This window comes from Uloborus diversus, chromosome 3 (assembly GCF_026930045.1).
Source record: "Uloborus diversus isolate 005 chromosome 3, Udiv.v.3.1, whole genome shotgun sequence".
Taxonomy (NCBI): Eukaryota; Metazoa; Arthropoda; class Arachnida; order Araneae; family Uloboridae; genus Uloborus; species Uloborus diversus.
The window spans coordinates 216,148,437-216,166,538 of NC_072733.1; the positions used below are offsets into that span (position 1 = coordinate 216,148,437).

The 18,102-nt window shown below is 35.3% G+C and overlaps 1 protein-coding gene across 1 annotated transcript in view; it reads left to right on the forward strand.

The window, feature by feature from the left end:
• The first annotated feature begins 9,959 nt into the window (after positions 1-9,959).
• Positions 9,960-18,102, forward strand: part of LOC129219428 (cAMP-specific 3',5'-cyclic phosphodiesterase, isoforms N/G-like) — a 368,114-nt gene continuing 359,971 nt past the window's right edge. Inside the window, exon 1 of the mRNA XM_054853827.1 lies at positions 9,960-11,226. Coding sequence (XP_054709802.1) covers positions 11,012-11,226 — 215 coding nt within the window. The 5' untranslated portion in view covers positions 9,960-11,011. The remainder of the gene's footprint in view (positions 11,227-18,102) is intronic.

Below are 18,102 nucleotides of genomic sequence, written 5' to 3' on the forward strand. Positions count from 1 at the left end.
ATATAAAATAATGGAGGCAAGGCACTTAGTATGCAGTCCTCGACATAAATACAGTTGAAGTCAGTTGTGACTCTTGAATAGAATAGAATAGAATAGAAATTCAAGTAAAGTTCGGTATGCTACTTCCGCTCATCGGTTTCAATTAATATTGTCAACGGTTCCGGTGCGACTTCCAACTTTCTTGAAAGGACGACACAGTTCTTGAGAAAAACATAGGAGCTTTATTTACACTATGTACAGGAGAGATCGTTAACAACTGCTAAATTAATCATCAGCAATTAAGCAAATATCACTCAATACCGTAAACTCAACGGTTACACACGTATTTACTTCCAAATACGAAAAACAACACAGCGAAATGCCTCGCAATAAACAGAGCTAATACACTCTCAGTACAAATTCTCAATCGAAACTCACTTTTTATCATGCGTAACGGCTTTTTATACACATCGAAAGAGACCTCTCAACTATTCCAGAAAATGCTACACCGTTCTACACTTTCTTATTTCTTTCCATTCACAAATTTTATCATTCAGAAATGAAGGGGCCGTATACTTCAGCCGAATGTACGGGGGCTGTATATTCATTACAAGAAACTATTTACAGGTTATGTTACTACAATAGTTTTAGATAAAAGTTAATTTAATAAACGCCAAATTTAGCTAGATTACGACAAATTAATCACAAAAATAATTACTATTTACAGAATTTGTAACAATATGGTTCATAATCGTTTCTTATTTTAGATAAGCAATCAATGAAATAATCCCGTGGGCTGTAGAGGACTCTGCTGACTTTTTGCAGGGGATCTCATCTCTGGTCATGAGTTCAAATCCCACTGAACCAGAAAGTGTTGTTCCAGTGACTTACTTTCATTTGAGGAATTATGATCCAAATTTTCATAAATATTATATGATCTAAAGTGCCTTGTGCAGATAAACGGTAGCATCTGCAGGCATGAGTTTCCGAGATATTTGAAAAAACTCTTTTGGATTCAATACTAACAATAAGGAAATGTTGGAATTAGACGTCTTTTTCGCGCCTTTTTTTTTTTAGCGGAAACCAAATAAGCGAGCTTGTACAATAAAGGCAACGTACAATAGATGGCAAAAATGAAAAAAAAAAAAAAAAAAAAAAAAAAAAAAATGCAGTTACTGCCCTTTACCTGCACACGGCAGTCAACTCATGCGTTGTTCTGAAACACAGCTCTTTTGTTTATTCAGCGCGATAAATCGCAGGTAAACTTTTTAAAAATATTTTAATAAAACCGGTATGTAATTTATTAATTTATTATTCATCGCTTCAATGTATGGCATCCCGAGTTGGGGCACAGTAGCTCAGTCAGCAAGAGCGGCGCATGGGGCCGTGGTAGCCCGATCGGTAGAGTGTCGGATTCGGGGCCGGAGGGTCCTGGGTTCGAACCTCGATGGTCGAAGACCCACCGTCGTCATTAAAGGGGACTGGGCGACGTTAAATATGCTCGTGGTCTCAATGTCCTCCAAGTGAAACGATACCTCTGGGGGAGCTAGCACCAGGTAGCTATTAGCTCATGAACTAGTTCTAAATTCTCTTAAACTGTTCGATCAGGTGATGGTGCTGCCATCTATCGGAATATAAAATAATGGAGGCAAGGCACTTAGTATGCAGTCCTCGACATAAATACAACTGTAGTCAGTTGTGACTCTGAATAGGAATAGGAAGAGCGGCGCAAAGGACATGGAATCGATCCCACCATGAGCAAGAAAGTGCTTTTCGAATGACTAATTTGCCTCAGCTAAATTCTGATTCATATTTCCATAAATGTGTAATCTTAACTCATTGCAGGGTTCTGAACCACAGTTTTGTTGTTTCATTAAAGTCAGAAAAGAACATGGTAAATAGCAGTATCATAAATATAGTTTTCTGAGACGATGCCATAATACATCATCAAAGTTTATGAGTGGAATATCATTGAAAAAAAAAAAAAAACACCGCTATCAGAGAAAAAATAATCGAACAAGTCACATACTGGCTGTTATACGAAAAATTGTACTTACGCATTTAAAAAAAACAAAAAAAAAAAAAAAAACGATGTTTTGAAATCTTGCTGTAGAGCGCAAATGCTTCACACAGGTCAACTAATATTTCCTAATTCTGAAAACTTTTCTTAGAAAAAAGGTGTTTCTGAAAATTGTATGTACTTCGTGTTTACAGAAAACATGAAAAGTTTTTTCAAAAATTACCGCCCCGACACACCCGTGCTTGGAACGCGACTGATTGTAGCTTAAAATACTCCAATTAGGGATTTCTAAAAAAGTTTCTTCACTTCAAAAAAGTTGGCAGCATTTACTCTAAAGATCTCTGTGTTGCTCGATTGCGTGGAACTTATGATGGAAATTAGTAAAACAAAGCGAATTACTTATTATTTTTTAAAATTTTCTTCCCACTTATTTAAGAACATTCTGAAATAAGTAAAGAAGAATTAACTGAAGACTTCACCAACTGCTACAAGGTTGACGTATGGGAGGAACTAAGTGTGAGTTTGAAAGCTGATGCGGTGGACTAAAATCTAAAGGAATGAATGAAGGTAAAAATGATTCTATTTTATTTTGAATTCAGTATTCTGTTTTTACTATACTAGATTAAGCAAATTGAACTTTTTATTGCTCAATCGTTTTGTTTATTGAAATAAACACAGTGTGGGTACTGTGTGAGGATTGACCGCGAGGTTTCATTCATGTTGTCTTAGCCCTGCAGTCAAGTTCAAGGTGTCTTTCTTATACGTGATATTATTGCATTCAAAAACTTACTTCTAGACAAAAATACTACAGTAAGTTAATTGTTCTGTTTTTACCATTTATGCATAATACTGAAAAATCGTTTAATCCTCACAGATATGTGTAAATTAAGCAATATGACGCACTTATACCCCCCCCCCCAAAAAAAAAGCGGAGTAATTTGCGTATATTCTTTAAGCCACTTTTCTCCTTCTTAATGATTGTTGTTTTCCGCGTTAAAACTCATACATCTGCTCCTATTCAACTGTCTCAAAACTACTACAGTAAAACCTGTAAAGTTGACCACCTTTGTAAGTTGACCGCTACTCTCAGGCACAGAATTAGATCTATGTCATATAATTCAACCTCTATAAATTGACCACCTGTTTAAGTTGACCACCAAACTAGTGTACCGCAAGTGGTCAACTTATACAGGTTTCACTGTAATTCCAACCACATAAAAGCCGTTTCTAATTATGTGCTATGCGTAGAAACTTCTTTCCATGTGAATGTTACCATGCACATGGCTTCTCTGATCGCAAATTTGTTTAAAAAAAAATATCAGCTAAATTGCTTGAGTTTTCCAACTAAAGAGTTTCCCTTAGAAATTTTCGCTCAGCGAATGACTTCCAGATTCAGTAGTGCAACTTCTTAATGAATTTGGCTTGTAAAAAAATGATATCTAATTTGCAAGCCTTACAATAGCTAAAAGAATGTGCCAAATGTCCTTTGCAACGGTCGATATAAAGCATAGCTTTACTTTTTTGTAATAAAAAAAATTTACTCAAACTATAAAATTGCAGCTTTCATGCACACTTAGCTGTTATTGCGCAATTTTCGAGGATTTTTTGCAATGTTCTGAAAACAGCTCGATTTGTTTGATTTTACATAAAACAGTTTGAATGAATTTCAAATATCCATCGGATTTCTGTATATTCGATTGTACCTTACTATGCTTCCTTCAAAATTTATTTCTCCCTTATATCGCACCCCGGCAACAGCAGTGACTTCTCGGGGGGGGGGGGGACTCTCTACTTTTCAATCTTTTTCACGTCTGTCTGTATGGTTGTAAAAACCTATCTCCTCCAAATTTGCAATGTGTACCAGGTTAATACTGGTACAGTTGGATATACAGGATATCAAAAGGAAGCCATTCCACCCTGTCTCACCCTTCTAAACCTTAAGGGTTAAGTACAATCGTCAACGGATATATGAAAGCGCCCTTCTAAACCTTAAGGGTTAAGTGCAATCATCAACGGATATGTGAAAGCGCCTCCCCCACTCCTTGCCCAATCTCTATAATGTTACATAAAATTTTTACAGGCGAGAAATTATTTTCTCAGTCAAGAAAAGATCAAATGTAGGAGCAATACGCTTGTATTCTCAGTTGCAAGCAAGTAGAAGTTTAATGTTTATTCTATTTAGGACTACATACAATTTCTCGCTCGTAAAAGGTACGTATTGTTGTAATAGAAAAGTAACGTAAAAATTTTAAGAATAATGTGCATATGTGTCCTAGCATTCTAATAATAAGTGTACTCGTATTCACAAAATTTGTAAATTTTTTTTTCCTGAATTTCTTTTTATGAAAAAAGAAGAAAAAATCACTTGTTTAAAATTTTCACTCTTTAGTAATTTTTACTTTAATAGGCTAAGTTTGATTTAACAAGGAATTCATCTGCGGTTGGAAACGTTGGGATGCGATGTTTTTTCGCGCTTTTTTCAGCGCAACCAAATGAGCAAGTTTGTACAATCAAGCTAACGTACAATAGAAGTAAAAATGCAAAAAAAAAGGAAAATTTACAGTTACTGCCCTTTACCTGCCCACACCGGAATTCATATTTCAGTGGAACTACATGAGAAATATAGCGATGCTTATCTTCTGCAGCAACACATGTGAATGCCCTTAATTCTGTACTTCAATCATTAAGAATTCCAGTAAATTGGAAAAAAAAGGAGCTTGTGAGAATTCGAAGCTACATTTTCACATGGAGTGCACTTACGAATAGAGATATTGCAAAACAGGGCGATATTTATTTCGTTTATGTTTCATTCTACTTATGGCAGGCTTTCATTTCTTCTTTTCAAAATACCTCTAGATAAATAAACAATTTTTTGTTTGTGAAACACTGATATTAAAAATGTTGAGATCCGAATCGATCGCTCAAAAATACACGTAGAATAGACGAATTGAAAAATGTTATAACAATTGTAAAGATTTTTGGTTTTAACGATTCTCAGTTCGTACAACACGTACGCGACATGTTTCGTAGTTCAAGTTAGTTTTCGTAACTAGAATAAGCACTGAACTTTGATTTGCATGCTATTGAGAAAACAAGCGTATTGATCTAACATTTAAACTGCTTCAGTCTGTGAAAAGTTTCCCGTTAGTAAGTTTTAATTTTGGCAAAAAGAGAAAACCAATTGCTTGTACTCATCGGGAATGAAACTGTAGGACCAAGGTTCCAAAATACCAAAAGGAGGACACTGCGCTTAATCATCTCGTTCAAGGAAGAACATTTAAGCACATTGCAGAAAAATCTCCAACATTTACCCATGTCATCTTTAAAATCGGCGAAAATTGAAAATCAATTATATATTGTACAATAAACTCCCGATTATCCGCAAATTAGGGTGGCACGGTAACCGCGGATAAGAAACAGATTCACTAAAATAGATAAAGTTAGGTTGCACTAAAACTGAATAGGAGAGTGGAGAGAAGGGGAAGTTTTTTGAACAAGACTGGCCCGGTCACTCGATTGCACGCGTAAGTAGTGTCGCTAAAAATCAGTAAGTAGTGTAGATTTAAAAATCAGGTTTTAACTAGTTGGATTTCACTGACCACGATGGATGATTTGATGTCATTGGAAGGGAGGGATAAGAACGTAATATGAATGCCTAGAAATAGATTTTGCACTTATTAAGTGAAAATGCGTGCATTTATCTACATTCAAATAATCATCTCCGAAAACAAAATACTTTTTTTTTGAACATGTCAAAGATAATCCACCACCCCGTGGATAAGCCGTCAGCGGATATTAGGGAGCTTACTGTATATATATATATATATATATATATATATATATATATATATATATATATATATATATATATATATATATATATATATGTATGTATATATATGTATTCTGAATTTAATTTTTTAAGCAATTTTATCTAGTAATTCATTTATAAATACAAAGTAGTCGTAAAACTACAAAGTTATAAGTTTAAGAAAATAGGAATTAATTCAAAAATTTCGAAACTTGTCTTGTTGTGAGCTCTGCTTTCAGTCATTTTAGCGCCGTGGGGGAAAATGCATATGATGTGCTAAATCTGCAAGAAAGAATATCTTAATTGTTTAAAAAAAATAAAGATTTTTTTTTTGAGCGGGAAAGCGATAGGAATAATGTTGAAAGCGAGAGATTTGTTTTCTATCACGAAACATAACTAAAACTACCGGCAAATTTTAATATGAGGATTAAATTTTTTTTAATTGTGGGGTTACAAGTGAAACACACTTAAGTCAAAAAACATGATTTTGAGTAAACGCCGATTAAAGATTTTTTTTGCTTTGTATGCTTTGGTACTGCTATTATTTTATCAAGAAAGTTAAAGCACTGGCATTTTCTTCAAAATCATGGAACGGTCTTGCTTCTCATAAGTTTATTTTCCATATTACACTAACGATAGATACGGTTAGGTTTCTGTTCCTAGAAAAGAAAAATGTACAGATGCAACAAGATTTACATGACATCAAATTTACTAAATACCATTTTTAACACACATTTGAACTAAAACGATAACTACTAATTAAGCCGTACTTTAATTAAGAGAGCTTAATATTAAATTCCCACTAATTATTAAAATAGCTCGTTGTTTGCGTAATTAACAAAATTACTACCTTGATATTAAATTGGCCTCATTTTTTAAACATATATTTTTTTTTTGTATTTCCGAGAACAAGGCATTTTTTAATTTTTTTATTTATGAGTAAAATAATTGAACTTAGCTGGGCCATTGTTTATGGTTACTTCTAGTAGGTAACACTTTCATGTAAGAATAAAAAAAAAAAAAAAGAAAACAAAAGGTTTCGAAATTGAAAAATATTTGCGTTCAAAAGTTACGTTTTCAGGAGAATGACCCATATGCGTATAACAGATATTGACATATCATTAGAATTTCATAGTTTGGAACAATTTTTTTCAAACTTTATCTATACATATGGGGAGATAACATTTCCGGTCTTATTGACCGTGGTCTAATTGGAGTAGAAATTCCAGACGTTTCGGCTTGCTTTGCTGCAGCCATCATCAGTGGTTTGAGTTTGGTGAGACTGATTCCAGGCTTCGGTGGCTCCGGTATTTAAGCAAACTGCTGCTGGTCCTGATTAGGAGGCGTTCTCAAGCCGCTGGTGATGGCTGCAGCAAAGCGAGCCGAATCGTCTGGAATTTCTACTCCAATTAAACCACGGCCAATAAGCCCAGAAATGTTATCTCCCCATATTGACGCCGGCCGTGAAAGCCTTAAACAGTATTTATCTATAGAGTTTTAATTTGGACAATTGAACTAATTAGTAAACATAGCATCGTACATGTTTTGCTCGTATTGTAGTATTTGAGTATAAATGATGAGTTTAAAGTAATATTATTGCGGAAACCTTGAGGATCTTCAAAGCTTTTGTTTTTGCTCTGTGCATTTATTATTTTTAGTTAGCGATATGGCGCGATTAGTCCAACGTAGTTGCAGAGCGCGAACCATGCTGAGGAAGAAGGCACATTTCTCAAGAATTACCAATGAAAAAAAAACAGGCACAACTGAAACTCGTAACGTAAATGGCTCATCGGGCAAATGCGTGGTTATCCGATGGCTGTATCCACTACTGATCTCAACTAGTCCCTCTAAATATCTGATTGAAAAGATGTAAGAAAATTTATTTAACAGTTTTTTAAACTGCATCAGGCGTACAATATATCTGACAGCATCGATGTCGGGTAATGCAGTAACTTTTTAAATATGTACTAAAACTCAGTTGAAGTTACTTAGTTGAAGTTACTAAGTTACTACTTAGTTGAAGTACAGTTACTAATGCTCATCAACTCCGCCGGATTTGTATGCATCAACATCAGTATGCACATACAATAAATGTATTTGATCGCTTAAACTGTATGTAAAGAACAATTGAAGCAGCGAGGAGCAAATTGATGTAAGTGGAAATTTTCAAGTTCTGAGTAAAACGCGTTTAAAGTTGTGGTCCTAGGTAAGCTTTTATTTAACCGTTTTTTAAACTGCATCAGGCGTACAATATATCTGACAGCATCGATTGCGGGTAATGCAGTAACTTTTTAAATATGTACTAAAAGTCAGTTGAGATGCTCATCAACTCCGCCGGATTTGTATGCATCAACATCAGTATGCACATACAATAGATGTATTTGATCGCTTAAACTGTATGTAAAGAACAATTGAAGCAGCGAGGAGCAAATTGATGTAAGTGGAAATTTTCAAGTTCTGAGTAAAACGCGTTTAAAGTTGTGGTCTTAGGTAAGCTTTTGTTGAAAATTTTTTATAAAATCAATGCTGTGTAGCAGCATCTAGCAGGGCTACTTACTAGTACTATATCTTGCTCCAAGACAGAAGAGAGGGTCCCCTACCATTTGTGTACTGGCTATCGTCAAATTTTTAATTTTGGCACTTACATTCCTTTCCTTCTCACTGCCTCAATTCATATCATAAATACTCATTTCAAACATTTTCAGAAATTGTCCAGCACAATACCCGTTTTGCGTCATTTATGTGTGATCGTAAAATTGTTATAATCCTGAGTCCCGTACTTACGGGAGGACAACTAAAAGTCGATTAAACACCAGAAACCGATCGAAAAGCAAGCCAGCTGGAAAAAAGAACAAAGTCGAGATAATAAACAAGGAGGAATTTCATTGGAAATCCACGCGTGCGTAAATGCATAGCCGAGTGTGGTTTCATTAAACAAATAAGTTTCGTTGTCTACTAGATTGTCCTATTTTTGACTCGGTTTGTTAGTTGTAATGGAGGGCGCTGCAATCGAATCGAGCATGATATGTATTCTCCATCAAGTCTGTAGTGGTAAGCTACAGCTGCGTCAACAAACGGCCCTCGCAGTTTTTCGAGATCTGATCCGAGTCAGTTCTGGTCAATTCATTTCGTGGTTGGATTTCAAAAACCTTCTGTTTCTTGCACGGAATCCTCATGTCGCTGGGAAATAAAAATAGCATTTCCGGCGAAACGGAAGAAACTCCGAAACTCGAGGCAACTGTACCACGATTAAGGCGTACCGGTTGTGCTGCGACCAGCTTCTTTGAAAGTCCTTTCATCCATATCACCCCGAGAACATCAAGAAGTAACTTGGGTGGCACGACGTTGGTGCAAAATACGCCTTCCGTGTCGAATAACCAGCATTCGAAGCTCGATAGCCTGCTAGATAAGTCGATTAGAAAAGATGGCAAAAAGACGGCCCCATTCGAAATCGCTGACGTTAAAACCACGCCTTTTGATTTTCATAGAAGAACTGAAACTATTCCTCGAAATGTGAGTCCTCCTGTACTCAGATCAAAAATAGTTGCAACTAATTTACCGTCTTCCTCGCGCAAAGTGACTGAAAAATCCTTATCTGCCCAAATACGGTTGCCGGATTATAAAAGTGACAAACCACTTTCGGATTCAGGATTTGAAGAATTTAGGGCTTTGCATTCAAAAATGACAAACCCAGAAGCAAAATTGGCTTTAAAAAGTTCCAGACCGCTTTCTTCTTCTTTGAGCACCTTAAATTCAAACCCTCTTTCAGAAAAAAAAGAACAACAGGGGAAAAGATTAAGTGCTGTTATGACATGCGATATTCCAACCATTCGAAAAAATCCTACCAACACTTCAAATGAAAATGACACTAAACCATCTCCTTTAAAAAGCTTCCCGCAACTTGTCAGCCATGAAAGTAAAGAAGCGGATCTCAAGAGCTCGGATAACTTGAAAAGTGTATGCGATAAAAAGAAAGATAATTTATTTTTGCAAAATTATCTGGTGTTTGCTAACAAGGAAAATAAGCTTTTCAATAGCAGTACGCAAGAAAAAGGAGAAAGGTCTTCCATTCTAAAATATAATACTGAACCCCAAGAAGACCAGGGAAAGTCACGCTATGACGATTCAAGAGACTCGTCAACCAAGCAAAAGCTTTCAGCTTCTCATATATTGGCTGAGATGAGTCCCGAAAATTCCAATCAAGAAAGAATTGAGCGATGTATAGTTGAAAAAAACAATGTATCTCCCGCTTCATGCTCTACAACGGCCAAGGAAAATCAACAAGCATCAGAAACGGAAGAAAGTTTAAATATGTTGAATAATTTTCAAAAAGCTTTCGGAAACGAGCAAAATAATGAGATAGCTATCAATCCTCGTAGCGCTCAAATTACGAAAGGTAATTCGGCAGAATTTGTAACGAGAGGAGTAATGGATAAAAAAACATTGCTGAAGGTTCAGGAGAAAAGAGGCTTCAATTACACTACAAAAATAGACGACAGACTATCTCAAGCGGGAAGATCTCCTCTTCTGTTTCAAGAAAACAGAGCATCTGGACTTTTCGGCTACGATAACGTGACGATGAAAGCTGCAGAAACGGTTAAGAAGCACAGATACGCTTCAAATATAGAACACATGCTTCAGAAACAAGAACTGGTCGATATTGCGGAGGATTCAACAACATGTGATACGAGCATGGAAAAGGTGACATCGAAAACTATCCAAACTGCTTCAAAAGAATTAATAGACTCTCATAACTCGGTTACGACTGTGCAACTAATGCATGAAGGTGCTAAAAAAAAATCAACAGCTTCCAGCATAAATGAATTGAATGATGACTTGATGGAGTTGACTTCAGCCAGAAATGAGATGCCATCTCTTTTAGATTATAAAGACTCGCGTTCAAAGTGTAGGGACATGTCAATGATAGAATCAATGACTGTTGATTGCCAAGAAGAAAACAAATCAGCAGGGTTTGTGTTCTCGCAGAGAGAAAATGTTCCTCCTCAGTTTCATGTACGAGCAGAACACGTAAATCTTAAAGACAATGATAATAACATGAAAAGTTTAAGAAACATGAGCACTTCAAATTTCTCATCAGATTTCAACGATAACAACTTATCTTTTGACCAAGACATCGACTGGGATCGGAGCATAAACTCATCGCAAGATGCCACGAAAAGGTTTGCATCTGGACGAAATTTATGAAAGAAAACTTTGATAGGAATTCAAGCGGGAATTTTAACAAGGAAAATCGTATATTCAGTGAAGAGAGAGTAAGCTCAAAGAGCTCCGCATTCCGGACTGAAAGAGTGGAAAGGTCGGTCATTCTCAACGGTAACGCCTCCTCAACTTCCACGTTCACGAAAAAATTAAGAATTGGCCAAAGAACAGTTAGAAGAACATCACGTTTCATGAGGTAAGTGAATTGAGAATTTAAAGTAAAAGAAAAGTTTAAATAATATGTCTAATTTAATCTCTTCGAGGACGAAGGAAAACAACGGGGTAATCGTTGCTTTCGAAATAGTAGAGGGAAAAAAGAAAGATTTTGGAAGTGGAGAATCAAACTGAAAATAATTTTCTTGGAAAATTTTGAAGGTAAATAAGCCTCATCATTTTTAAAAATTGATAATGGGTGTAGTAGAGCAGAAAAAAAAAATTTCATTCATGGTAATATTTCAGTAAAGCATTGTAATTTTATATTTTTACAATCACCATATCCACACGAATAAAACTAAACAAAAAATACATAAAAAAGTAAAAATAAATAAAATAAAAAATAAAATAAATTAATAAATAAAAAAAACCCCTCAAAAACACAAATGTTTTTTTAATGAAGGAAAACTTTTACTTTTGTGCTGAAGAAATAATTGCTAAAGGGGGGGGGGGGGGGGGGTAGCGTTTATGAAGAGCAAATACATTATTTGTGGCTAAATAGGGTGATTTCTTTTGCAGTAAAGTAACATTATCTGAGCTTTATTCAGTGATAAGCAGCAGAAACAAAGAAAAACGATTGCTTCTTTATAACAACTGCTGTACGATTTGATGTCTGTATTGTATACATCTGCATTAAAGGGGAATTTCTCATAGCCATGAAAAACGTAGAAATAATCTCAACAACTATCCTCTTTATTATCGTTAGTAGCCACCTACGGCGGCTCGTGCAACTCGCCTGTGTCGCATTGGTGTACTCCGCCGAAGGCCTGTGTACTTTGGGAGCTTTGCCCCTCCTAGCTGCTTGCGACGCTACAATAATAAATATTGGGCATTACATTAATTTTCGGCGCGACATGCCTCTAACTTGAACCACTTTCGCTGGAGCCACTCCTAGGTCCGCGCATTTAATTCCCCCCCCCCCCAATGGAACGCATGATGCAATTCAAAAGCATTCAAAAAACGCGCCTTATTAGATTTCCTCTTCCGTTAGAAACAGGCAACGATATGGCCTTGGAAAAAGCAAGCAAGGAAGTAAGAGAGAAGCAAAGATGTCGAAAGGAAAAACGAAGAACTAGTTAATTTCAGAGGATGAACGGATGTAGAATTTTTTTTTTAGATTAGTAATAGGGTAAGTGCTCCAGCCGGTCAGTTTCCAATAGTTGGCCACATGGACAAAAAACTGCTTATAAATAGATTATCTATATTTTGTAGTAAGTTACAGCCCAGCTTTGCCATCAATCTTTGAGTTGAACCGCACCATTGCTTTTGTCGCTCATCTGGTTTGCTAATTCTGCATTAGCTACCAGTTTGGCTCTCTTGGCTCCCTTAAGAGGTTTCGCCTCCAGCTCATGTGATTCCTATTCCGGGCTGATGAGTGCTAAAAAGCACGAAACTGCAGTCCGCGGATGGAATGACTGAGCTGGGGGTGTATTTTAAGAATATCCAAAACTCAAACTCGGATATGATGCATTCCCACATTCCTTTACCTGTCCCCAATTATCATCCAATAACAATAAAGTTGTAAATACTTTTTATTAAGTAGTAATGAGTCGTTTTGTTTTAAATGGTGTGCCCATCATCCTAATTTGCGATACTGCTTAGTTTTTTGTTAAGAAGACACATCATCTTTAAATGTTAAGTGCCCTTGTTTTTTTCGTTGTAATGTAAATTTGCTTTTGTTTATGTTTTAAAAGATTGTATAGCATGAAGTTTCAGTTAAACGAGCTAATGTGTGCATCACATGACTTCCTTTTACACCAATTTAACGTCATTTTCTCATTATTGGCAGTTTTAATATAATTCAACAGTTTACCCTCTAAATATCACCAACAGTGGCCAAATTGAAACCAGATTAAAAATATATATATATAAAATAAAAAAAAACCCCAAATTTGTCGCCAAGTTGGCGACAAAACTTGGCGACCAAAATACTGGCGATATATCGCCAATACCACTATAACACCACTTGAGTTTACATCGAAATTAACAATGATTCCCCCCAAAAAAGGGGCAAAAGACCCCCTTTGGAGCATCCGAATGCAACCAAAAAGGAAGGTGAACAACTAGACTACACTAGGAATCTACGTACCAAATTTCAACTTTCTAGGACATTCCGTTCTTGAGTTATGCGACACACATACGTACATACAGACGTCACGAGAAAACTCGTTGTAATTTACTCGGGGATCCTCAAAATGGATATTTCGGGTGTCTGTACGTTCCTAGGCACATATACATGTGTGGTCGGGTTGAAAAAAAAAAAAAAAAAAACAAGATTCATTCGGGGGTGAGCAAAATGGAAATTAAGGCCGATTTTTGAGTGAACATTTTTTCGCGAATACAATACTTCCTTTTTTGTAAAAGGAAGTAAAAATGAACTCCATCTTAGACTCAATTATTTTTAGAGGGGGGGCCGACCATTGGGTACTGAATTCTTATGCATTTCCAATAGTCGGTCATGGTAGATTGACCACTGGTTCTATACTGTTTGGTTGATCTAAACAGTAGTCGACTGCGTACTTCATATAGATTTTCTAATATTCATTAAATAGTAATTAAAATAAAGTATTGACACAGCGGCAATTTAGCTGTTTTGAGTAAAAATTCCCTTTATGACGTTATTTCTTTAAAAGAAAATTTTTAAATTTTGTGCCTTGTAACTTTTTTTGCCAAAAGAGTCGTTTCATCATTTTACTGCTTCTAATGTTGATTTTAGTTTAGAATTCTCAAAAACAGGGTTGAAAACATGTTGTGAATTCAGTCCGTCGTTGCATTTAGAATATTAGTTCTAATGCTCATCTTGTCATAACCAAATGGTAATCTATCGGGGATTTTTTTAAAATCAAATCACGACACGTTGATGAACTTGATAAAACAAATGATCTGATTGCAATTAGTATTTAATAGGCAACAAATAAACATTCCCATTGTAAAGAATTAAGATGTAATTTTTCAATAGTTACGTTAGCTCAAATTGTTACTCATTTTGCTAAACTATTTGCTTCACCGAAAGTTCAAGAAACCTGTACTCTATTTAGACCAATTATTCCAAATGTTGGTACCACTTCTTATTACTGCTTCTAACCAAATATTTAATTCATTGGGTTTTCTTCACAAGGAAATAAAAATTTATTTCTTATTTAAAAGTATGCAGAATTTGTTTTAAAACAACAAAGTTTTAAAGTTGCATTTCGTTGCTACCCACTCCATTTTAGTTTATTCTTTGTTTACTAATGTTCTTGTTGAAAGTTGTAAGATTATCTTCATGACATCCCCCATTTCTCAATTTCAATTTACCCACATACATACCAGTCATCTGGGCAATGAATGGGGGGGGGGGGGAATTGACTCTCTGTATTTTCAAAACATAATTTAAATCTCCATTTTTGCTTGTATTTTGATGTATTTTTCCGGAAAATGCACTGAACTCATACCCTTTTGTCCCCCCCCCCCGAGAAAAACTTTGAAAATACGGACCTGCCAACATAATTCGTCTTACTCCTGTTCGTTCACAATAAAAGTACCTTTTTCTTACGATAAAATTTGTTTTAGATGTCCCTACGATTGCCAATCTTATGCGCTTCTCGAACGGATTTTTACTTGCTTTATTTTGAGGTGAAATTGTTTTCAAAAACTAAATATTTTAATTTTATGATCCGTATGTTGAAGTTTCGTCCTAATGAACATGAACCAGTCAAGTGTCAATCGTATTGATCATTAATTCACTCTTTATCGATCATGAATTATATCAACACTTTTATTCACTCTTTATCTTCACAGTTAAAACTTTTTGCGCCAGGGGCGGGCAGGGGGGAGGGAAAATCTACGTTCTCATGTTTTTAAAATGCCCTACTTAAATAACCCGGGTCTTTTAGATTCTTTAATTTCTATTTTCGCAGTATATGATACTACTTTAGTAAGGGGTGTAGAAGATAAATAATAAAAAATGTATTGCATGTGATGCATATCCGAACTTGTTGCAAATTGAAAAGTATTTTAAGATGTTACGAAGACATGAAAAGTGCAGAATTCTTTCGTACTTATTGGAATAATATCTTTGTTTGTACAATGCTGTGCTGTAAGTTTCGCATTAAATTTTGTTTAAAATTTAATGCGAAAACTCTAGGTAACTCTACTCTCAAACTCTACTCTAGTAAACTCTAGGTTACTCTCTTCGAGCAAGGAAAAATTACTCTTATGAGTAATTTTTCATTACTCATAAGAGAAATGAAACGGCAGACTACTGGGCTCATACATGGCCGAGCACTGGATTTCTATGGCCGACTACTGGAGCATTTTCTCGTGTTAACAATAGGTTAGTTTTAAAAGTAAAAATGTTTTTATTTCTGAAAAAAATTAGTGAATCATTATCAGAAAGGTATAGCCTAAAGCCTTACGATGTTTTTGTTGCTGTATTGATTGCTGAAATTTATAGGTTAAAAAAAAACAGCAATCGCTGTCTTAAATGGCCGACTACTGGAGCTCTTACCCTATATCCGCTAATTGAGGTCGTATAATTATGCAACCAAATCAAACACTGTAGCCTAAAAAATAACGAATGTATCAATACCTGTTTCGTTATCAGTGCCCTGTCGTTCACCAAGAGTAGTGATGACATAGATTCAAACCTATTTACTGCCGTGTGCAGGTAAACGGCAGTAACTGCAGATTTTTCGATTTTCATTTTTTTGCATTTTTGAAATCTTCATTACTATAGTTTTATGGTACAAACATTTTTATTTGGCTGCCGCAGAAAAAAAAGCATTTTTTTTATCAGTGGTAATTAGCAGTAACTGCTTTTTTAGCAACATTTTGCGGGAAGTCGGCAGTATGTACACACTCTGCTCTTTACCTGCCCACGAAGAAAGAAAACTTTTCCCATAGTCTGGTAAACGGCAGTAACTGCTTTTGTCGCTACATTTTGCAGGTAATTGGCAGAATGCACTTACTGCTCTTTACCTGCACACGGAAGAACGAAAACTTTCTCCCGTGGGCAGTCAAACGGCAGTAACTGCAAATTTTTTGATTTTCATGAAATTTTTTGCCCATGATCGTTCTGCCGTGGGAGGGTAAATGGCAGTAACTGCAATTTTTTCCATTTTCTTTTCTTTTCTTTTTTTTTTTTCGAATTTGTCAAATCTATGCTTCTTCAGTTTTATGGTGCAAACATGTTTATTTGGTTAGCGCTAAATAAAAGCATTTTTTTTATCAGTGGTAACTGATATTATCGCTACATTATGCAGGTAATCAGCGGTATGTACTTACTGCTCTATACCTGCTCATAACCATTGTCAGGAGAATGGAACATAAATGAATCGTCCCCAAAACTTGAACCAAGACGCATAAACGGTTTTCGCGATTTCTTTTTAGCTCAACTAAGGGCAAGCAGTAACGCCCCGATGGGAGGTCATTGTGTGACCTCTCAAAAATTTCCTTGATTAGGCAAATTTAGAGAAAATATTGCATTTTTTAAAATGATTCCTAGTCGCTTCTCATTAGAAGTAGGTATGCGTGCCAGGTCGTATTTTATCTTTCGGCAAAATTTGGGAATTACCGTCTCTCGTCCTTGAGCGAAAGAGATACTTAAAAGGGGGAGATACTTGGAATCATACTTTATTTCACATAAAGTCGAAGAAAACATTTTGTAATTTCACAGCCCTCAAACATTAAAAAAAAAAATTCTTTGATTCTTCATATCCGTGTTCTAAAAACAATAAAACAAAATTATTTTTTGCTAATGTACAGTTATAGAAAACAACATAAGAGTAAACATAAGTAATGCTTGGCAGACGATAAATAAACGTGTACCAACAGAACGATTCTGTTCCATTTGTTTTGTTCTGTCGCAGACGATATTTTTCTCAATTTTTTATATATACTAAGCTGTTGCACTTTTAGTAGTTCGATGAGAGCCATTATCAACACACGAAGCATTTCTTTCGCCTAAATTTTCATGGATATTTATTGCTTTATTGCAAAGTGCGGAACATTAAGCGATTTGTCGTAGTTTTAAAAATGCCTAAGGAATCTTCTAGTTGCCAAGTGACAACGCGTATGAATATTAAAGTTTTCGACAATGCCGTAAGCAATCAAAACATATGCCTTTTTATTTTACTTTTAAATTGCATTTCATTTATTGATATTAAATTTATGTCAAGTGTATACACGGTATTATTTATTTTTTAAAGTAAAATATATAATTCACATTGCAATAAATATACTTCCGTAATGACATATCTAATCCGTATTATGTTGAATTTGTAATTATTGGTCATTCAATAGTACATTGTGCAGTTACTGCTGATTACCAGTAAATGTGCATGAAAATTACTACTGCGAAGTGCAGGTAAACGGCAGTATCTGCTTTAATTAAAATTTTGATTGCAAAATCAAATAGAAACAAACTGCCCAAAAAATAACTTCGATATAAACATATAGAATATCCTAAAATCAAATTTCAATATTTAATTGATATTTGTGGGAAATCAAAAACGCATTTGTTCAAATATCTCAGAAACTCATTTTTGTAGATACTGCCGTTTACCTGCACACGGCAGTTTTATGATCCGTATGTTGAAGTTTCGTTCTAATGAACATGGACCAGTCGTGTCAGTCGTATTGATCATTAATTCACTCTTTATCGATCATGAATTATATCAACTCTTTTATTCACTCATTATCTTCACAGTTAAAACTTTTTGCGCCAGGGGAGGGCAGGGGGGGGGGGGAATCTACGTTCTCATGTTTTTAAAATTCCCTACTTAAATAACCCGGGTCTTTTCCGTTCTTTAATTTCTATTTTCGCAGTATATGATACTACTTTAGTAAGGGATGTAGAAGATAAATAATAAAAAATGTA